The 24771-nt window shown below is 36.4% G+C and overlaps 1 protein-coding gene across 1 annotated transcript in view; it reads right to left on the bottom strand.

The window, feature by feature from the left end:
- UVRAG (UV radiation resistance associated) overlaps window positions 1-24771 on the bottom strand; it is a 303298-nt gene that overhangs the window by 248704 nt on the left and 29823 nt on the right. Inside the window, exons 2-4 of the mRNA XM_019649399.1 lie at window positions 22559-22676; window positions 17656-17690; window positions 8465-8626 (exon numbers count right to left, since the gene is read on the bottom strand). Of these exons, the coding sequence (XP_019504944.1) occupies window positions 8465-8626; window positions 17656-17690; window positions 22559-22676 (315 nt within the window). The remainder of the gene's footprint in view (window positions 1-8464; window positions 8627-17655; window positions 17691-22558; window positions 22677-24771) is intronic.

Below are 24771 nucleotides of genomic sequence, written 5' to 3'. Positions count from 1 at the left end.
AAAAAGACAGTGTAAAGATAATATCCAATCCCTGAAGTCTTTACATGTCTACTTAATTATTGTCTGCACACCACTCTTTCAAATGCAACTAATTTGAGAATCAGTCAGTGCCACTTCAAATTAAACTTCAACCAAAAGGTGGGAGAATTAAAATTTTTTAATTGAAGAACTAAATTTAAAAAAATAACTCAAAATAGTATGAAGCATCCAATTGTGAAACATGAAAATAGATTTAGTTACTTATCAGAAAGAGTTGTGGCGAAAGAAATTTTAGCCTCTTCAGTAAAAGATTAAGTGACGTTCAAGTTGAGGAAGGACAAGGACTGCCAGAACAGATATTCCATCTCCTTTGTCTCGCTACAGACAGAAAAGCCAAAGCCAGCAGCAGAAAATTCCAATGAATGTTCATCTGACTTCCATATGTCCTACCTCTGTTATTAGAGCAAAATTAATCATATGCTCCCTGTTCGCCTTCATCATTTACTCAGCTGAATACACAACTACCAAAAGATGAGTCTGCAATAATAAATTAATACTGAAAACTATAAACCAATCTCAAGAAGTATTTCATTTTATGAGAGAAAAGAGAAAGTGTCACAAAATCAATTTCAAGATTACAAGGTACCTGAAATTTTACAAACATAAAATATTGTATACACATATATACCTAGGGCAAAAAAAAGGTTTAAAATTATATGCATTAAATGGTAACAATGGTTGTCGCTGGGCAGAAGCATTATCCATGATTTTTTATTCTCTACTCTGTGCTTTTAAATTTTTTCCAAATTGTCTACAAAGAACATGTATTACTTTTAAAATTGGAACAAAATTATTATTGAAGAAGGGAGAAGGACTGCGATCAGGAGCAAATTTAATATGAAGGTAAACTCAGAGAATAAGCTTCATGAAGATGGTATTAAATTAGTTTGCTGAAAATAAGAGACAACTTGGTCTAGTACTTGAAGATAGTGGGCTAAAAAAAAAATAATCAAGTGATCTGGGTTCTAATTCAAACTACAACTGTTTAGTAAGGAACCCTTACTTGTTTATCTTTAAGCCCTAGTGCCTAGCATTCTATCCAATATATGAGTATAGTAGATAACCAATGTCAGTGGTCCATGCTCTAATTCCCTCATCAGCCATAAACAGAAAACACTCCTTGCTCTATTTTACAGGGGTATCATAAAGATTAAATGAGATAATTGAATCTGAAAGTACTTTTAAAAATTAGACATGAACAGGGCCGGCCGAGTGGCGTGATGATTAAGAACTGGCTTGGGATGCCAGAGAGCCCCGGTTCGGATCCCACATATGAGGACTAGTTACACTGCCCTCCACAGCTAAGATGCTGAACAACAGCTCAACCTGGAGCTGGGCTGCCGTGAGTTGCCGGCGACGGCGTAGGCTGCAGTCCCTGTGGCAGTGGGTTGCCATGGGCTACCGTGTGTAGCCAGCAGCCAGCGTGAGCGGCCAGCAGCCGCAGTTGAGCGGTCATCCAGAAGCCGGCGACTGATATGCCTCGCCCAGAAAGAGCGCAATGATGGTGCCAAGTTGGGCCAGTGAAGCAACGTCCTCCACAACTAGAATGAAGAACAAAACGACAGCAACTTGTCTGTTCCCCTTCCCCCAATTCCCCAGCACTGTTCCCATCCCCCCAATTCCCCAATTAAAAAAAAATCTTAAAAAAAAAATTAGACATGAACAATATTGGGGGGGAATCTAATAATGTATCAGAATCAGGCAATCATAAAGCTCTACAAAGCTCCCTTTGTTTTCAAAGTAATAAAAAAGAAAAACATGCTTAAAAAAACATATTCCACACTACTACGTACATACAGAACTATTATATTATGCTAATGAGGGTGGATATACTATCCTTTCCTCATTAATTACAAATTACAACAAAAATTGTGGTAGAATCCTAATATGGAGATTACAGACTATAGAACTCTATTAATCCAACCATGACTTTGTATTTTAAGTACAATTTTTTAGACAGCTGACTTGAGTTAGCGAAATGATTAAAACATATAGTCTGAGTAATGAAACAAGCAATAGCCTAAATCCATCAATCACTGTGTGACCTTTAGCAAATTACTTAATCTCTCTGAACTTCCTTTTTTTTTTCACTGAAATACTGAGGAAAATAACAAAACTTGCTCACATGATCTTCAAAAGGCCCCAGGTCATTGTGTGTGTGTAAAAGGATTGTGTAAATGTAAAAGGATACCCAAATAATTAAAGGGTATACAATTGCTGTTGTTATTAATACAAAGTTCAACCACTTAAACTAAACACGAAAACTCCTGCCATTACACACGGTCCACGTAAGCAGTTCAACAAATTCTCCAAATTCCCACCTTGAACAGAGCCATTTTCAAACTTCTTTGTCATCAAAATCCAAGTCAAGACCAGCTTAGTTCACGACTCCTGGGGAAAACATCTTGATGAACTCGATTACCTCTAAAGCCTATTCAGGAAACTGAACATGTGGCACAAACAAGTATGTGACTTTGGACAAGTTGTATCATCGCCCTGGGCCATACTTTCCTCAACTAAAAATGAATGCATTGGACTATCCTCTATAATATCATATTTCTGTGCCTATTCCTACATTTTGCCCTCTAGCTAATTCCAACATATCATTCAAACTTCACTTAGGATTATAAACCAACTTAATATAATTGACATTTGTAAAACATTCCATTCAATGACAGAATACATATCACATGTACATGAAGCATTCACCAAGACAGACCACATATTCTGGGTCATAAAATAAATTTCAAAAAAGATAAAAGGACAGCCGGCCGAGTGGCTCAGTTGGTTAAGAGCTGGCTTAAGAGCACGAGCTCTGAGCAACAGGGCCGCCACTTTGATTGCCACATGGGCCAGTGACACTGCACCTGAGCTGAGCTGTCGCTGAGCTGCCAACAGGTGACAGGATGGCTCAGCTGGTTTAACAACAAGATTGCCTGATAGATGGTGGGCTATGCCCACCCGCAACTAAGACTGAACTCGGCACCTTGAGCTGAGCAGCCACCCGGATGGCTCAGTGGATAGAGTGTGCGCTCTTAACAACACGGCTGCTGGTTTGACTCCTGCATGGGATGGTGGCTATGCCCACCGGCAACTAAGATTGAACACAACACCTTGTGCTTAGAGGCCACAAGCTGCTGAGGGGAAGCCAGATGGCAACTGGCGCCCTCCACAACGAAGACTGAAGAACAACAACTTGGTGGTCCTCTTCCCCAATTCCCCAACACTGTTCCCCTACCCCAATTCCCCAATAAAATCTTTTTTTTTAAAAGATAAAAGGATTGAAATCATACAAACTACTTCCTCTAAACACAAAAGAATTAAAACAGAAATTAGCAAAAGAATATCTGGAAAATCCACAAATGTTTGAAAATTAAACAATATACCTCTAAATAACCCTTGGGTCAAGAAGAAATAAAAGGAAAATTAGAAAATATGTTTAACTGAGTAAAAATAAAAATACAATATCAAAATTTGGGGTTACAGCTAAAGTTTAGAGGAGAATTTATTAAATGCTTAGTTTAGACAAGAGACTCTCAAATCAGTAATCCAGGATCCCACCTTAAGAAACTAGAAAAGAAGAGCAAATTAAATCCAAAGCAAGCAAAAGGAAGAAAATAATAAGGATAAAAGCAGGAATCAGTGAAATTGAAAACAATAATAATAAAGATATGCAATAAGATCAAACACTAGTTCTTTGAAAAGCTAATAAAATTGATAAATCTCTAGTCAGAGTGATCATGAGAAAAAAGACAGAAATTCCCAACAGCAAGAATGAAAGAGGAAAGAATTATTATATATCCTACATACATGAAAAAAGATATAGTAATATTATAGAAATTTTTATAGCAATAAATTTGAAACCTTAGGTGAAATCGACAAATTCTTTGGAAGACAACCTATCAAAGCTCACTTACTAAGACATAGATAACCTGAATAGCCTCTTGTCTAATGAAGTAATTTAATCATACCTCTAAACCTTCCCACAAAAAAAAATCTTAACACCAGATGGCTTCAATAAAGAATTCTGTCAAACGTGTAAAATAAATAACAACTCTACACAAATTCTTCCTGATAACAGAAGAGTAAAAACTTCCCAATCCATTTTGAGACCAGCATTACTCTGATACTACTAACCCAGACAAAGACATTCCAAGAAAAAAGTACAGACCAATATTCTTTATGGACATAGATGGAAAAAATCTTAATGAAAATACTAGCAAATAAAATCCACTCCAAATAAAAGGAAATGTCCTCAACCTGATAAAGTATCTATAAAATTTATAGCTAATACACTTAATAGTGAAAGACTGAATACTTTCCCCCAAGATCAGCAAAAAAACAAGGATGTCCACTCTACTCGCTTCTTTTTTTTTTTTACTTCTATCTATTTAACATTGTACTGAGGTTTTAACCAGTGAAATAAAACAAGAAAAAGACATACACATTACAAAGGAAAAAAGTAAACCATCTGTTTTCACAGACAACATGACTTCCTACATAGCAATCTACAAAAGGAATCCACACACACACACAAACAAAAACCCTACTAGATGTAACAAGTAAGGTTGGTAAGGTCATAGAATAAAAGATCAATACAGATATGTTTCTATATAACAGCAACAAAAATTGGAAATAGGAATATTTTTAAAAGGAATACCATTTAAATTAGCATCAGTAAACATGGAATCCACAGGTACAAATCTAACAAAATACATGCAAGGTCTGTATGCTGTGTGCTACAAAAATTGATGAATAATATCAAAGATTTTCACAAATGGAAAGATATATCATGCCTGTAGATTAAAACACTCAATACTGTTCAGATGTCAATTCTCCCCAAATTTTATTAGGCTCAACACCTATTAAACTCCCAGCAGGATTTTGGTAGAAATTGACAGACTAATTTTAAAGTGTATATGCAAAGGCAAAAGACCTAGAAGAGCCAGAACGACTGTGAAAAGAGAACAAAGTTGGAGGATTCATATAACCTAAATTCAAGATTGCATAAAAATTCAGTAATCAAGATATGGTATTGGCATAGGGACAAGTCTGGAAGTCAGTGAAAAGAATGCGGTCCAGAAATAGACCCCCATAGATGATTTTCAACAACTGATTTCCAAGAAAGATAACAAGGTAATTCAATAGAGAAATAATAGCCTTTACAACAGAGAGTATAGGCACAAATGTTCATCCATCTGCAAAACAATGAACCTTACACTTCATATAAAAGTGAATTCAAAATGTATCATAGACATAAATGTAAAACCTAAAACTATAAAATTTCTAGAAGAACTTCATACAAGAAAATCTTTATGACCTTGGGTTAGGCAAAGATGTCTTAGAGAAGACATAAAAAGCATAAAACATAAAAGAAAAAACTTACATAATGGACTTCATCAACATTTAAAAACTTCTGTTCTTTGAATGACACTTAAAAAAATGAAAAAAACCAGCCACAGACTGGCAGAAAATATTTGGAAAATATGTATCTTAAAAAGGACTGCCTCATATACAGAATACATACAGAAATTTTACAACTCAATAATGAGAATTCAAACAACAAAATTAAAAATGGACAAAATTTCACCAAAGAGGGAAAGAGAGAGCAACAAAGAGAGAGACTGATGGTAAATAAACATTTTTTAAAATGCTCAACATCAGTTTGTCATTAGGAAAACTCAAATTAAAATCCTGATGAAATAACACTTCAAACCCATTAGAATGCAGAATGGCTGTCACTTTAGAAAACAGTTTGGCAGTTTCTTATAAAATTCAACATACACTTACCATTAGACCCAGAAATTCCATTCCTGGGTATTTACTCAAAAGAAATGACAACATATGTCAACACAAAGACCTATATTTAAATATTCATAGCAGCATTCTTCACTGTGGTGGTGGTTATTTAACCTGACACATTTTTCAAACTCATTGAACTGTACATTTTAAATGAGTGAATTTTATCATATGTAAATTATACCTCTACAAACCTAACTTGTAAAAAAGAAAAACCATGTCATTCCAAAGTCAGCCCTGCCTGACTCTATCCAGGCTCGTCTGAATACCTCCTCCATGTACTCCCATAGCTCCATGTAGGAATTAATCAACAGTTTATGGGGTCTAAGAGTCTTGTCTTACTCATCTCTGGATCCTTCACACTAAGAACAATGCCTGGTAGAAAGCAGGTCAATGTACACAAGTAATTCTGGCTATTGTCCTGATATATCTTAGTCTTGCTTTCCTCTAAAAATTTGTAATTTTATTTTATCTGACTTTCTAGTAGTATGTTACTTGTTATACCTAACTCACAGGCAAGTTTTGACTTTCTACAATGATATTAAATTTCTAATTGGCTTAAAAAAACATGTTTTCTTTTTCTTTTGTTCTCTGTTATACCTGCATAGCTAACTTGGTACGAAGCCACCTGAATGCTGACTCCGAAACTGGGCAGGTTAGACACAAGCACAGTTAGTTGTTTTAAGGCCGCCACTTAAGGAACGTGTGAGTTGAAAAGCATGATGTCAGCCATCTTCTCTGGCCAACAACTCCCCTACAAGCTTATAGCCTTGTAACGCTAATGTTCAGAAGCACTATCCTCCACAAAATAATACCTTCAGAAGACAAATTAACAAATGCTTCATATCATAGTCTATCCCTAGGGAGCCAACTACAGCATGTGGGAAGATAGAAAGAGTGTGCATTTCAGGTTAGGGCTCTGACTGGCCAGCCTAAAGGCAGTAAATTCCTGGTGCTGAAAGAGAAGAGAAAGGCCCTAAACCAAAATTCATTATTTTATCAATTTTAATTAAGACCAGCCCTAGAACAGAGAAAAAAATATAAAAATAAAAAAGATTAAAAATTTGTAGCAGGTTAGAATTTAGCTAAGAAAAATATCGATTACATGTACCATTCTGGTAACTATAGAAGGACACAGAATAAAGTATGATACGCAGGGGCCAGCCGGGTGGTAGGTTGGTTAGAGCGTGAGCGCTGAGCAACAGGGTCACCGGTTCGATTCCCACATGGGCCAGTGAGGCTGCACCTGAATTGAGCTGCTACTGCGCTGCCAACAGGTGGCAGGATGGCTCAGCTGATGAGCGCATGTGCTCCTAACAACAAAGTTGCCAGTTCGATTCCTGCATGGGATGGTGGGCTGCACCCCATGCAACTAGATTGAAAACAGCGATTGGACCTGGAGCTGAGCTGCGCTCTCCACAATTAAGATTGAAGGACAACAGCTTGACTTGGAGCTGATGAGTCCTGGAAAAACACAATGTTCCCTTCCCCAATTCCCCAACACTGTTCCCTTCTCCAATTCCCCAATAAAATCTTAAAAAAAAAAAAGTATGATATGCAAAATGAAGGCAGAAATTTTCTATAACCTAAAAAGAATTGTTTCTTTTAAAGAAACATACCAGAAAGTATTTGTAATAAACATATATTTGTAATAAACATTAAGAAACATCAGGGATGTCTGCAGATATGGCCAATGTTTTAGGGTTACCTTTAACAGTAGTCCCACAAGTATCACAAAATAGAAATGGCATTCATTCCAAGGTGACGTGGATGGTGACCGAGGACTACATGTACACACCCGTGTGATACAGTACAAAAGACAACGAATTTTTAAATCAGCGGGTCTAGATTTAAATCCTACCTCCACCTAGCAGTGTGATCTTGAGCAATTTCCTAAATTCCCTGAGGTTTAATTTTCCCATCTAGAAAATAAAGGCAATTGCTTTACTATCAACCTTCACAAGCCTGCTGTAAACATTAACTATAATAACCTATGAGTGGGGATGGCAAATAGTTTTCATTTTCTATGCGGTTCTGATATATTGCCATGAGTTGCATCCTGGAACACAGTGTTAGAAAGGATTATGGAGCTACTTCTGAGCTCAGCGAGAAGAGTGCAGCTATCTATCCATTTTCCCAGTTCTGCCAGGCACCACTAGCTCTCCAGGCCAGAGCGAGCTCCTCACAGAGAAAGGGGAGCAGTAGATAAGCCAAGCATTTGTCATCCCTATGCTCAATAAACAGTAGTCCTTCCCAGTCCTAGAATAACCCAGCTCTCATGGTCATAAGAGAAGGCATTGAATAGTACGTTCCTTGTTCCTTATTTTCAACTTAATTTTCAGCTTCTAGAGGGCAACATCCAGTAAGACAGAAGAAGCCTTGTGCTATGAAAAAGTATATTCTTTCCCACCAAAAACAAATCCTCTCATATTAGCAGCTTAGGACCCCTCTTCATAAGTTTTTTCAGTTAAAGGTTATTTTTTAAATTTGGCAACAACTCAAATTTTTATAATTAAGTAAACAATACTAAGAAGTCTCTTTATAATAGGAAATGTAGACTCAGAAGCATCAACAAAAAGGTTAATGCCGAGAAGACAACTGCTTGAAAGTGCAGCCTGAAAATTACCTGCTGACCCAAGTATTTCAGCCCATCCAAACAGACTTTCCACTCAATCAGCAGCTGGTAGGCGTCCTCTTTTCCACCCCATATCTTCACCACGAAACATGACACAGATGTATCAAGACGGTCCGGCATTATTCCAAAGTCGAGACTCCGCCACGTTGGATTCTATTGAAGGAAATGAAAACATACCTTAGGAACACTCTAACTTGTTTACAGTTATTCCTATTAGGTTGTGAATCATTTTGTTTTTGAAAACCAAAGACCGCATAAATATATCAAATTGCAGACTTAAGCGAACCAAGAAGACATTCCAATTAACACAACAGGAGCAATAATGATATAACTGAACTTCTCTGCTTATTTATTATAGCCATTAAAAGGAACATATGTTCCAGTCTCTCATTAATACAGCTTCATATGGTAATTTATTTATTCAACACTTAATACACAATTATTAAGAACCAACACATAAATAAATAACTCCAACCTACTGTTGGATTCAAACCTCTATTTAAATAATCCCACTGTTTCATGAAAAGTTCAATAACAGAATAATGCAAAAGGTAACACAGTAGCCCAGGAGGGAATAATAAACCTTGAAGGAACAGGGGAAAGACACCACAGAGGCTATGACATTTGGCTTTTAAAGGACAAATAGGATTTCACCAGATTAAAATAAGGAATTCCAGACAAACAGAATGGGATAAACAAGGGCTCAGAGGTGTGAAATAGCAGGTGTGGCCAGGGAACTGAGGCAACTGCTGGAACACACCGCACAGGAGTGGCAGGACACAAAGCTAGAGAGATAAACAAGGGTCTAAACTGAAAGACCCTCTATGCCTTGCTATGGAGGCAGTCCTTGACTCTGTACAAGACTTGGGGCCATAGAGGTGTTAACGTTAATGAACTACTTACTACATGCAACAACATGGAGGAGTTGCACGAATATTGTGCTAAGAAAAGTGTGTATGCCACGTAAAAGTTCAAAAAATGGCAGAATTAATCTGTGATGCTAGAATTTGGGATAGTGGTTTGGGTAGGAGGTAGTAACTAGAGGAAGAACACAAAAGGTGCTGATAATGCTTTATTTCTTGATCAGGTTACACTGATCTGTTCCCTTTGAAAAGTGATAAGGCTATGATTTGTGCCCTTTACAGTAATGTGTGCTGTATCTCAATAAAAAAATAAAACTAATTTTTAAAAGACCCAATAATGAAAAAAGTACAGCATCTTACAAGGAGGTACCTGCAAGCGAGAAAACAAATGAAGGTATTTCCTCGTGTAATTTTAGGCCCTGAAGCCTAAAGAGTTGAGGGACCCTTCTGGCCTTCAAATTACACCACCTGAAAAGGCAGCCACTCAAAGCCTGTGGCGTCAGATCACCTCGCAACAGAAGTCCACGAGCTCCGCAATATGCAACAGTACAACTTCAAATTCTCACAATCGGTGATAAGCACCAGGAAAAGCACGAAGTGACTACCACTCTCCAAAGTGAGAAAAAGGACACTTGGTAAATGCATCTGAAGTGCCGAACTGCGTAAGGGATGAGATCTGGAGGCAACGTTGTATTAAATATTCTAAAACACTTCATTCTAAGATAAATTAAAAGCTTTTGAAAGGGAGGGGAATCTTTTGAAGTTATTTCATGTGGCGGAATAGATAACCTGGGTTTCTTTCCAAGCCAATACAACATGAATATAATAGAGCTATTGTCAATCTTATTCCAGTGGCCTTCTTTTATACTTTTATAAAATAGCTGCCAGACTATAAGCAATAATTCCTGAGTGGGTACACTCAGATACAGTCTGCCACACATTCAAAAACTTTATTTCCCGCTGTTATTGTAAAGACCCATAAAATGATTTTTATTTCTATTTACCTATACACACCAACCCATTTTCAATGGAACAAATTATTCAAGTGCTAACATCATTTAGGGACCTATACCATCTGCACTAATTCACAGTGACAGAATATCAGGACATTTAAAGCTCTGAAAAGTTCACTGCCTATTAACTACCCACATGAAAATCTAAATTATTTATTACCAGGAGAATTTCTCTATAACACTGCTCAAAAACTGCTCAATTGATACCTCTTATTTATTAAAGGAACACAAAAATACAGAAAAATTTCAAAACACACACTAACTAGCTATCACTGTTCTTATCACTCAATAACAAATGTATGATCACAAGAAACACAACTAAGAATCTTCATAAAAATTGTTCCAACTTTCTCAAAACATGTGAGATAATGCTCGGGTACTGCATACTGAATTAATAAGTATATAGTAGCTATTCCCTCAGCCCAATAAACTCTGTTTTCCCTGTCTCATTCACCTCTATTCATCCTTCATGTCTCAAGTTAGGAATTACTTATCATTGGAAACCTTTACTAACCACCCTCTCCGAAACTGAGGTAAATAATACTCCTACATGCTTTCATAAAATCTTCTTCATCCTTGGCCCTACAATTGCACGTGTCAGTTACCTTAGGTCTCCCTCTAAATCCTGTATTTGACCAAATGGAAGTTGGAAAACCCTAGAGACGATGAAGTATAACACCGGGAAACATAATTTGGCATAAGCAAGAGAAGCCAACTCCCTACTCACAGACACACACCCACAGAGATGAAATGTGCATTCATTCAGTCACAATTCAACTGAAGCACAAACTTGGTTTGAGAACCACTCAGGCCAGTATCTCATAAATGAGTATTTGTACTGTTCGGTTCAGTTTTTTCCCAAAGATTTAAAAACAGCTCAGACAGTCGCAATTCCAACAAAAGTTTATGGTTCTAATAATGGTTCTGTCTCATGCTTTCCCTAAAAACACATGCTCTAGAAGTTCATTTATTCAAGTGTAAGGCCCATCACTGACCTGTAACAGACCTCTGGCAGACATTTAATCGGTTGAAGGATGTGTGACATAGGGAAGCAGAAAGATGCTGCAAAACTGGGAGCAGGGTGGTAGATAAGAGTAAAAGGGGTCAAATATATGGCGATGAAAGAACTGCCTCTGGGTAGTGAACACACAACGTGATATATAGATGATGTATTACAGAACTGTACACCTGAAACCTATGTAATTTTACTAACAATTGTCACCCCAATAAATTTTAATTAAAAAAAAAAAAGATGCTGCAAAACAGCAGGGCTCTGGAATACCTGTTTAACCAGTTCCACTAGCTTTACAGCCTAGAGCAAGTTTCTCAGCATGCCTGAACCTCAGTTTCCTTAACTATAAAACAGGCATATCTCTTACCTTGTAGCATCGTTATGAGGACATGAAACAATGTATATTATGCATCCAACACACTAGTTGAATCACAGGTAGGTATTAATAATTGATACCTCTTATGTATTAAAAAACACACATGAACTAGCTATCACTGTTTTTACTTCCACCACGAGATTTTTAGTTTTTTAATAAAAGTTTAAAAACTCATTCAGTAAAAATTTTTTTATTTGATTTGTTGATTTGACTAACTTTATAATTGTTAAAGATGGGTACGTGTGGGTTCATTATAATTCGTCCTTACTTTTGTGTGTGGATGAAATCAACTTTAGAGAATTTAGTTACTTCCATTCTTACTGCTTCAATCATTTTAGTTATTACCAATGACCCTCCAGTTTTATTAAGGTTCTAACCTTCTCCTGAACAAAGAAAAAGTTTCCAAAAGTTAACAAACCGTGTGGAGGGCATGGCTCGCTGAAGCCAGAGACATTATAGTTAACTTATACATTCACCAATAATTACTCTATGCTAAATATATCTCAGAAGAAACCGTCACTCTGATATATAACTTGCTGACACATCTCCACCACCTAACCTGTCAACAGTGGATCATTCTTGTTATTCAATGCAACAGACATTTATTGGACTTCTCTTGGTGAAGTGCTGTACTAGGGCCATTAGAAAATAGAAAAATGAGTAAGCTGGGGGTCCTTGTCCACAAGATGTTTCTAACTTTGTGTGACCTCCCAAAACCTTCCTCTCATACTATCCAGCCCCTAACTATCATCCCCTATCCCTCCAGGTCATTTCCTCTGCCGCCCTGATCCTCAATTCCTTGCCCCTGTCTTTTTCCTACTTAACCTATTAAAATCTCAAACCACCCATGCTCACTCCACTCTTAGCCATTTCCTGGAAACCTCAAGCACACTCCTGCCTTTGTACTTTTTCCTGCTTCTTGGTCTGGAACAGTCTTCCCCCACCAAGATACACAGTGTGTACCCCTCACTTCCTTCAGGTGTCTGCTCAAATGATATCTTCTATGTGATTACTACAGAAAAACAAGCAACCATCCCTGCCAGACATTCCCTTTTTCTGCTTTATTTGACTCCGTTATATTTATTACCATTTACCATATTCCAATTTATCAATTCTAACGGGCACTTTTCTTCCCATTGTAAGATGAATTCTGATTTTAGAAATGTTAAAATCAGTAAGGTCTTACAATTTTTGACCACCAGGTGGCAGTCATCAGGTGTCTCTACATTCACAGCCCTAAAAATAGCTGTTGCTGTTATTAATTCTTTTAAGTGAGGACGCTGTTCCCACTACCTGTGCTGAGTTTAATTGTCATTTAAAATATCTCTATTGATTTAGACTGAAACAAAAAAGTCCTGTATATAACATCTATCAAAAATTAAATTCAAAAGGTTGAAGAAATATCAAGTGTTCACAAGAATGTGGAGTAACCAGAACTCACAGACTGCTGGTGAGTGTGTAAATAAAACGATAATTTTGGAAAACTGTTTGGCAATATGTACTAGAGCTGATCACATGCACATTGCCAGCACGTCAACTCCTGGATATATATACCCCACCGAAATGCGTACAGATATTTAACCAGAAGATGTATATAAGAATGTTCAGGGGTTGGCTGAGTGGCTCAGTTGGTTAAGAGCTCACTCAAGAGTTTGAGCTCTGAGCAACAGCAGTTCGAGTCCTGGCCCAAGCTGAGCAGCCGCTGAGCTGCCAGCAAGTGGCAGGATGGCTCAGCTAAAAAAAAAAAAAGAGAAAAGAATGTTCATAACAGCACTGCTCATATTAGCTCAAACCTAAAAACTAACCAAACAAATGCCCATCAACAGAAGAACAGATACATTCTAGTATATTCACAGAATGGAATATTATAGAGCAAACAAACTACAAAGACATCGCACAATATGAATGACTCATACTATATAAAGTTGAGACAGAGAAGTCAGGCACAAAAGCGCATACTGTATGATTTCATTTCCAGAAAGCTCAAAAACAGGTAAAATGAATTTATGGCATAAAAATCAAGAGAGTAGCAATAATTGAGGAGGGCATGAGGGGGCTTCTGGGGCACTGAAAGCCTATTTCTTGATCTAGATGCTGGTTACATGGGTGTATTCAATTTGAGAAAATTCATCAAGATGTATACTTAAGATCTGCAAACTCTTAGGTATGTTAACTTCAATAAAAAAGCATTAAGTTTTTGTGTAGGCAGAAAGGCACAGAAACAGCAACAAGGCATGAATTTGGCATTAGAGAAGCAAATATTTGTCAATGGAGAAATAACCTCATCCATCTTCTTTATAAGACTTAAGGGAAATTCCCACCAATTTAGGAAGCTGATTTACATCTTATTGCTGAGATACATACAAACGATTCCCTCTCACAAGTCAAGCAATGCACCTGAAGGAAGGGAAAACTGCTATATAAATACTACCTTGGAATGGGCCAAAGAAATTTCAAAGTAACAAGGGGCTAGTAAGAATGAACTACAGTTCACACAGGACTATCACCAAGGCCCCGTATTTCTGTTTAATCAGAGTGTTTATTTTTGTTTGGTGAAAATAAGATAATGGTGAGTCTTATAATTGACTACGTGAATTAGGATATATATATGTATATAGTATATACTATATATGATATATATCTTTTCCTTGCTTGTTTGCCAAGTAGAAGCCAAGCACAATACAACGCCAGTGGAGGTTACAAAGATGAAGCACACAAAGTCCCTGCCTTCATGAGCTTTATCCTACATATCAAAGAACCCAAGACAACCACGTGAACAGCTATTATACTGATTTAGAATGGTACTAATAGTATAAGGACAAAGTACCTTTTCTTTAAAAGCACACAAAGAAATTTTTTCCTGCTAATGTTACAGATTGTAAGAAAGCTTTTCAGAAGCATCTAGCAATGCACTGTCCCATACAATATCCATTAGTCATTTGTGGCTATTAAAATTAAAATGAAATAAAATTTAAAATTAGGTTCCTCGGTAGGACTTAACCACATTTCAAGTGCTCAATAGCCACACGTGGCTAGTGGCGACTGTACTGGGCAGTGACAGAATAAATACTGCCATCATCGCAGAAAGTTTACTGGACAGCACTAATTTGGAGTATTCAGGAATTAGAAAGAGGCACTGAATAGGCACATAGGACAGTTCATATAACCTTTGGGGAAAAACATTTTTTTTAGTCATATGTCCATGTTTCCATGTTTCCTTTGACATCAGAGTGGCAAAACCAGGCCACTCTGGTCTGAGGACCAAGCTCAGGGTATAAACCTAGGGAAACAGCCAAAGCTTTAAAGTTACATGAGTAAAAAAGAATACTCACAAGCTCACCAGGGTCCAACTTAGTCCACCAGAGTGAAAATTTACCCAACTCCTAGCTAAAATAAAGTATGACTTTGCCTAATCCTTTGGCAGCTAATTTAAAGTCAATCAATAAATATATTTATAGAAGAATCCATTCATTAGGAAACATTTGCTGAGTACCTTCTATGTGCCGAGCACAATGGTAAGCAGCAGGAATAAAAGCATTTAAACCACTAACTCTATTCAGCAAATATCACAATAGTTTAAAAATTGCAAATTCCTAAGTAGGAAGAAACCAACAAATTCTGCTCATTCATGGTTCTTCAGAGACAGCAAGAAGGGGGGTAATGATGTGCTGTCTCCAGTATATTCTTCATCTGAGGGTTGTGGACTCCTGTGCTGCCCAATGCCCATTAATCTGAACCAGTCACAAAGATTTAGCAAAAAGATAAGAAGAATCCTTTCAAAAAGAAAAGAAGACATGAATTGAGGTTTATCAAACCTGTAAAAGGAAAAAAAATAATCCTTGCTGAAAATATCATCATCTCAAAGAACATCCTTAAAAGGAAATATCAACAAATCAATGTTTAACAAAAAACTACCCAATAGTACACTAGGAGCTAGGGAGACATAAAGATATTTGGGCAGATTCCGACCTCCAGTAGCTTTCATGTACTTTGGGAGATGAAATGGTCATGAACAATTATAATGCAAGCAAATGTAAGTGGTATACTCAGGAAACAATTACAGTACAAATTATAAATTGAAAGAACATTAGAAGTCCTTTGGCCCAACCCTCTCCCTTGTCTAAAATCCACTGTATAAAACAATATTCAGCCTAACTACACCAGGGATGAAGATGTCACAATTCATACAGTTCCGATGCAAATGAAGAGAGGAGACAAAGAAGTTGAAGACAGGAGTTAACATTCAGAGAGATGACATTTAGAAATATGAATCTGGAAGTTAAGAAGGTATCAAGTAAATACAATACTAATAATGTAGAATAATGCATTGAAGTATCGCTATAGCATAAACTCCGTTGTGACACAAATCCAGAGAAAAAAACAATGGGATATTGTAAAACCATTCCAACTAGAGTTTTAACTATGGAAAACAGAGTAGATAAATCAAGGTGATGACATTCTACTTGATCTGCTCCATAAACCCCCTTTCCCAGCTCTCACTTATCTATAGACTACTTCTGATTCTACCTCAGCCAGAAGAGGAAGAAAAACTAACATTTACTCAGTAGCTACTATGTGTCAGGCAGGGTGCTAGTCATTTATCATGTAATGTATGTAGAATAAGAGCTTTACTGATGATTGGAGCTCCTCAGAGATGGGCTCAAGGAACCTGTCTGGCCTAGGATCCAAATTTATTATGACATTTTTAGCAACAATGGAGACACGTTGATGATGAGGAAAGTATAGTAGAAACCTGAAGACAGAAAGTCTGGGGACTGAGGTTCTGGTCTTGCAGTTGTATGATTGCAAAAATTGTTGGGCCTCTCTGGGGTTCAGTTTCTTAAGATCTACCCTATCTACCTTACAGGTCGTTGTAAGGATCAAAATGGGCTAACACACAGGATTACTCCAATAGGATTCTGCAAATAAAACACATCACTGATATCCATTTAATCATCTAACAAATACTCACTGAGCATCTATACTATTCTACACTGTAGGATTTCATTGGTGAACAAGCCTGATAAGGTCCCTGCTCTCATGGAACTTTCATTCTGGTAGATGGGAGACAGATAATAAACACAAACAAGTGAGTGAATAAGAGTTTCCAATAGTGATGAATGCTCTAAAGAAAATAAAACAGGTGACGTGAAAAATAGTGACTAGGGGAAAGGGAACTACTTTAGACGGAAGAGTCATAGAAGGCCTAGCTGAAGTGACATAACTGAGCCCTCAAAAGATTCTTCAGCCAAATGAAGAGCCAGGGAAACAAGTGTTCTAGGCACAGGGAACAAGACAAGCTTGGCATGCTCAAAGCACTGAAAAATAGGTATACTTGGAACACAATGAGTGAAAAAAAATATTAGGAGATGAGGTTGAAAATGTAGACAGGGGCCATATCCAGTATGGTCTTGGACCATAGAAAAGATATTATCGTTACCATAAAGCTCTTCTTATTATCAACATGGCCAAATAAATTGAGCCATTTATGCAAATATCTAGTGTACACATTATCAAAAGTAGGACACTTCCAAATTTCTAACTGATCAGTGCCATCAAATTCTTAAGAACTATATCTAAACAAAGATATCATTTATTACAATGTTTGGTAAGTCAAAAACCTCTATAGTAAATAAAAGTGATAAAATTATAAAACTTGAGTTGAAAAAGCACCAAAGTTTTTAACAGAAAAGGTATCAGCTCATTCAGCAAATATTTATCAAGCACCTACTATGTGTCGGGCCTGTTTTAAGCACTAGAGATACAGCAATGAACAAATCAATGAAGATTTAAGTGGTAACTGAGCAGAAGATTTAACTGTAGAAGAATCATAATACCAAAACTGAACTTGAACTTATTTTATGTCTCAGCATTTTCTGAAACACGAGTTATATGTATCTGTCAGAAAGCAAACTTACCAGGGAATTCTTAATCACTTCACTTCTATAAAATTCTGGAAAAAAAAAGAAAAAAATAACAATAAGTGATATGGAAGAAAATAAGTTCACTAACTCTTAATCCTGTAAATTTTTAAACATATGTTCCAATAAAATATTTAAAACATTGTCAAGGGATCTATTCTCTCTATATCTTTATCTGCAAAAAATAAATTCAAAATAAAGACTAAATAGAAGTATTTTAAAGGGGGAAAACATTAGTAAAGAAAGGTCAAAACCTGTTAAGATTTAATTTAGTGATGTTTACCTTACTGGCTCCTTTTACTCTAGATTTGAATTTGAGCCCTTAAAACTCAGACTTTCTTCTCCTCTACCCCCACTCTCTATAACAACTGATTCCACATGCTCTCCTTTTCTCAAACATCTCTAATTAGATTAGTCACTGTAGTATTATGAAATCAATTCTGATCTAGCAACCTGGTAACCAAAGTTCTAGTTCTACCTGTCATTAACATTCTATCTGTTTAACTTCCTTGGGCCTATTTTTCATTAGACAACTTAGCAAATTAGACTAATAACCATAGGTCCTCACTAAGCACAAGAATTTCATGATTCTACAAACCTTCATGTATGTTGTAAATGCTACAAAACATGAAGACACAACCAAAACAGAAAAGTATCCGAGAGCCAGGCAGACACTCCCAACAATCTCCCAACATCCCCTCTGCTGAACCTGCTGAAGTCACCTCCATGATGCTTTGTCCCTGTCCCTTGTATCCTTAGGTTGCTAAAGTGTACTATTTCCCAAGCGTGATGCACATACCACTGGCACTTGAGATGATTTCAGGTGATACGTGGAGAAACTACTTTTTTCTAATATACGGAAATTTATGTCTCATATATTCAACCCCCATTGTAAGCTCCATAAGACAGAAGCGTTTGTTTTTACAACGGCTGTCTCCTCAGCATGTAAAACCATTCCTGGCACAGAGTAGATAATAAATTTTTTTTTTAATCAACAAGTTCATGGGTTATGCTTAGATACAAGTTTAAAAATAATGAGCTTTAAAAATTTTAAAGTATGAAACCGTTTAGGTAAAATTCAAACATAGTAAAAATTGTCGAAGGGATCCACTAATAACTGAAGCTTGGGAATCGTCAAACAATAAATAAAAAGCAGATCTGGACATAATACTCTTATGGGCAAGCTCTTGTGATTAAAGAGCTTCTTCACAGACACACCATCTACCTTACTCTACGCTTGTCTTCCATATAAAAAAAAAGAAAGAAAAGAATAATAATTCTATTTTGCTGAGAGAGAGTCACAATGTATTAAGTGAAAACAAAGGAAAAAAAAAAACAGGTCCTAAGAGAGAATTTACAACAGGATCGAAATTTTTATTTATGTAATAATGTTTCTTAGATGATAAGATTAGACTACTTAGTTTTATTTTTCCTTAGCAGTTTTCTAATTTTCCTATTTTAAACAATTATTTTAAATTGTTATTCTAAAAATTATATCTAATTTTTAGATATCTCAACTAATGTTATAAATGAAAAATCTTTTAAAGGTATATATTCTAAGACACTTAAATCTATAGGATAAACTTTTAGAAGTAAAACTGCAAGATGAAAAGAAAAATAGTTTGAATTTTATAAATATTGCCAAATTGTTCTCTAAAAATACTGTGCCAATTTACAATCCCACTTATGAAAATACTTGTTTCCCCAACACTATGCAGCCTTAAGTATTATTCTTTTCCATTTCTTTCAAATTGCTAACCAATTATTCTAACCATAAATTAACTATATAAATAAATGTAAGTGTGTATGTATATATGTGTTTATATACATATATTCTAATTTATATGTGCCATATATATTTTTTTAGAAAAAAAAAGACTTTAGGGCTAAAAAAGTGTTGTTTTTTATAACACAAGACTTTGTTCTCTGGAGATTTGATAGCTGGTGTTTGATTTAAATTACCTAACAGGCAGACAGTCTCCTAAAAGCACTAAAAGATGTCAAAAAAATAAATAAATACATAAAACCTCATGTATACCTTATTAGGAGCTGATGTGAATTCAGTTGAAATAACTTAGAAATCAGCATTTCAGATATTCCTCTAATAAAAAAATTTATAAAAATTCTTTTAAAACTAACAAATGATACCACTAAACAGGTGGTACAGGTGGTTGTATGAGAAGAGCCAACTGGCCTATCATGGTCATCCTACACCAAGGGCCACATAATGATCATGATATGAATATTCGTGTCTGTCCATAACATAAGGTGGTATTAACCAGGTTTAGTAAGGGAAGAGCTTCCTGGCTCCTCCTCTGGTAGTTAAAAGTTATAACCAGCCCAACATGTGGGACTAAGTGCCCTAGCCAAGGGCTCACCAGTTAATGACAGACTCAAAACCACTACCAGACACTGAAATTCCTATGGTCTGTCACCAGCTATTCCCTAATTGTGTTACTGATCATTTTATTGAGAGAACTTCAAGAAACAGTCTATGAAAACGCCTTAGCTCACGATGTAATCTGAGTGAGAAGACAAAAAACAAAAAACAAAAATGCAAGAAGACAAAAAACAAAAACAAAAAAATCACTTTGCTTTCTTCGAAACTCTTAGACAGGTTTTTTTTACATCAAGGTCATCAACCAGTCCCATGAGTACTCTTCTTTTTAGAAACTGCTCTTATTATTGTTAACATTACAGTGCTAACAACAATTGCTATCATTTACCAAATATCTAAAATGTGCCATATATATTAAGTATTCTGTTAATTACTCCCATCAGAGATAACACTGGAGCAAGGGCAGAGAAGTTCTATGAAGATAACTCAGGACTGATTGTATAGAAACCTATCAAAAATTTAAAATACTTTGGCATTGTCATATATTGCTACTGATAAAACCAATTAGTGAGCAGCAGACCAAATGTATTAAGACCTACAAAAATGCTCATATCCTTCGGACAAACAACGACCAAACTGTTTCATTTTCCTTCTGAACATATAGGAAGACAACTTTTCCCAGTCCCCTTTTCATCTAAAAAGGATGGTGCAACTGATTATGGCCAATAGAATATGACAGAATTGAGGTGGGCCATTCCCATTAAAAAAAAAATCTCCCTCAAATAATCCCTGTTGCCATGCCAGAGGTCATGTGTTGATGGCAACAGCATTCCAAAATAGGAGCCTGGATACCTGAGTTACCACGTAGAGGACAGCTGCCAAGACAGTACCTGATAAAGAACACCTGTGCTGGACTTTAGAGTAAGAAATGTTGTTATGTTCAACTACTGAAATGTGTGGTATTTGTTATAGTAGCTAGCATTAATTATTCAGATTAAAACAATTAAAAATATGCCGTGATTAGAGTGAAAAATAATAATGAAATAAAATTATGTGAAAATGGCAGAATTTACAGTCCTTTTTTCATCCTTAAAAATTATTTTAAGGGGTGGCCGGGTGGCTCAGTTGGTTAGAGAGCGAGCTCTGAGCAGCAGAATTGACAGTCAATTCCCACATGGGCCAGTGAGCTGCGCCCTCCGCAACTAGAGAGAAGACAACAACTTGAACTGAGCTGCCGATGGGCAGCCGCATGGCTCAGTTGGTTAGAGCACGTGCTCTTAACAATAAGGTTGCCGGTTCGACTCCTGCATGGGATGGTGGGCTGCACCCCCCCACAACTAGACTGAAAACGGCAACTGGATTTGGAGCTGACCTACGCTCTCCACAATTAAGATTGAAGGACAACAACTTGACTTGGAGCTGACGGGTCCTGGGGAAAACACACTGTTCCCCAATAAAGCTGAAGAAAATTATTTTAACACTATTTACATGGGGGGAGGGGGTTCTAGTCTATATAATTCCTGATTAAATTTTTAATGAGCACATGCTAAAATAGAAAAGAAAAAAGTTGTTAAACAACTACTGCTTTAATAACTGTTTTTAAAAGTAGTTAAAGCCAAAAAGATAAAATGTCAGTTGAATGTTTTTATCTTTGCCACAGGACAAAATTCAAATTAGTCCTTAGAACCTCCTATTAAAATAATGCAACTTTTTGTTCATATAAATAGACTTTTAATAACATCTTACCAAGTGTTATCACCTTATCTCAATTGATCCTTATAAAATTCTGTCTTGCTGACTTTATAAGACCTCATTCTCTCCACTTTATAAATGGGAAAAATGAGGTTCGCAAAGCCATGATCTTTACCCAAAGTCACACAGCTAGTAAATAGATTAGCTAGAACTAGTTATCAATGTATTTTCAATCCTAAACCAATATTCCTATCATTATACCATGCTTCCTCTCCTATACCATCCAACATAGGTCAACTGATTATATCAAAATGCCTTTCATCCAAAATGTATTCAAAAGATGCTTGTGATCTTGACTCAAATACTTGGTCTATTTTTAGAACTGTCATTTATGAAAAAAATCTAAATTTCAACACAAGAAATTGAATTCAAAGAAACCATGCCATTCTTCTAAAAATGACCTATATACACAGGAATTACAGACAGGAGAAGATACAAACTAGGTCCCAATTTTACCATAATATTAAAGAAATCAATTACATCTTAAAGAATAGCAAATTAGTACTGGATACTGGACTTATATAATCTATTTTAAATGGTAGCTATTGGAATAAAGATATTAGTGCTAACATTCATAAAGGAATGATAAACTTATCAATATAAGGGTTAATTATCTGAAAGAACTGTCCAAACATCATATTTAATATACGAATATATAACAAAATATATAACAACTGCTCATGAAATAGTCTCAGACAGCATGACAATTTAGCTTTCCAGAAAGCAATAATAGCAAGAGGCACTTGTGTCACAAAGGAATAAAAATGAGATATAACAATCTGTGGGTAGCGAGTACACAGATTCCCTTACCTTTATATATCTTCTCAGTATTACACAAGTGAAGTGTGAAGTAGGTATCAAGGAGCTGATGGCCATTTTTATTAACAATGTTCCGGGCAGCAATGTTCCGAAGATGTCTAAGACGACGCTAAAAAATAATCACAAAAAAAAAGGGGCGTTCAGCTTTATCCTCCTGTGAGATTTTCTGAAAGTTACAATTCAAAAATGAAAAACAGTAAGTTGTCCCGATCCTTTACCGGTTGAGCCAGCAACCTTAACCCAGTCTCTTCTTTATAACTCAGCACTCGCTCTGTCAAGTAGCAATTATACATGCCCTCTCTCATTTACAAGGTTACAACATGTTATTTTTCATGTTGTGAGCATGAAATGACAATATGAAATACTTTCAAACAGCATAAATGTTATATAAGTGCAATATCCCTGTAGAATAGCATTAATATATCCTGGAACCTGCACTAAGTAGTAATTTTCTTTCCTCCCTTCAGAAGGATGCTTGTGGACATACCAACAGAAAAATCAGCAGTTGCTACATACATACAGCCCTGTTGCTAGTTCAGTCTGGATTCCACATCATCTGTACAACCAGAAAAAGAGGCCAAAGCCAAACTCACTGCTCACTACACCCAGCCAACCCAACAGTTGTGAGCTTAAATTAAATTCTCACTTGACTAGCAGCCAATCAATCTCTATTTCCTAATCAAGCCTCCTTCCCAACAATTTCTCAAACTAGGATGCATGAATTATTTGGAGTCACGAGCACTGGAAAGGCAAAACTCCTTAAGCAACAAGAGATATTAACAAAAATACAGGATAACTTAAAGGACAGCCAAATCATCTCATATCACAGAGAAAACGCTGGCAATGCTGAAATCTGAGCACATCCGATTCATTCCCAAAAGCTAGATTCCTGTGTCAAATAATTATTTTCAGAGATTTAAAAATAGAAGCCAAGTGCTCAGTTTTAAAATATGCTTAAAGCTCTCCCTTCAGGCTACAAGACAGCCCATTCTACTGAGTGAGGCAAGCCCATCTTCAGTTACACGTGCAGTCAACCAGAAAAGTACAGTTCTTTCTTTCTGTGCACATACTAACCCAATCCTTTCTCCCAATCCAAAGATTAAGATTCTTTGAGAAAGAAGGTTATTGTCTAATAAATCTGTTTAACCCTCTAAGTATGAAAAGCCCCAAATGTATTTACAAAAAGTTCGTAGGGCTTACTCTACAAGACTTGTTTTTCCACAATCGGCCAATGGTTTCCAATTCACATCCTGGATTACAGTAACTATGTCCTCCTACTATATATTTTCATTAGCCCTCCCAGTCAAGATCTAAAATTGACAGGAACCAGGCTGGCCGAGTGGCTCAGTTGGTTAAGAGCTCACTCAAGAGTGAGAGCTCTGAGCAACAGTGGTTCGAGTCCCGGCCCAAGGTGAGCTGCTGCTGAGCTGCCAACAGGTGGCAGGATGGCTCAACAAATAAATAAATAAATAAAAATTGACAGGAACCACTGATTGCCTATACACAACAATCACATTTATTTTGCTGCAAGATTGCAATCTTATCCTCTATTCAAATACCTGACAATATTACCCAGAGCGTCTAGCATAACTTTTAAACTTCCCGACATTGTTTTCAAAGCCCTGTGCAATCCGAACTCTCCACATCCTGTCCTACTTCCCACTAGATCCTTCCACATACCCAACCCTTTAATCACACGTGACGGCTTAAGATTCTATGAAACAGATCACGTACATTTCCTAGCGCCATACTTTTGTTAATGCTAACCCCTCAAACTAGAATACCATTATGTTTAAGATCCTATTTTCACTTCAAAGTTAAGAAGAGAAGGTTCCTCCTTCCTAATTCTCTAACTGAAATTAATTGCTCCTTTCTTAGAATAAATAAGAACTTTGTTTCTATCTCTACTACATCATTTACTTCATTCAGCCTTGTGTTACAGGTAGTTGTTTACAGTGATTTCCCCTAGTCATCAAGGAAGGATAGACTTGATGACAAAGACCATTACCATCACTATACTGTTAGCATTTATTAAATGCTTACTGTGTGCCATGTACTGTGCTAAACACTTCATACATATGATCTGATTTAGTCCTCATAACAATCCTATAAGGTTAGGATTATTCATTATCATTATTCATTTCTTTATCCCAACATTTCTAAGTAAGCAAATATAAACAAAGAAACAAAACAGTAAATAATAA

This window comes from Hipposideros armiger, unplaced genomic scaffold, assembly GCF_001890085.2.
Source record: "Hipposideros armiger isolate ML-2016 unplaced genomic scaffold, ASM189008v1 scaffold_132, whole genome shotgun sequence".
Lineage (NCBI taxonomy): Eukaryota > Metazoa > Chordata > Mammalia > Chiroptera > Hipposideridae > Hipposideros > Hipposideros armiger.
The sequence above is the reverse complement of the archived record's forward strand: the minus strand, read 5'-3'. Positions and strand labels throughout refer to the sequence as shown.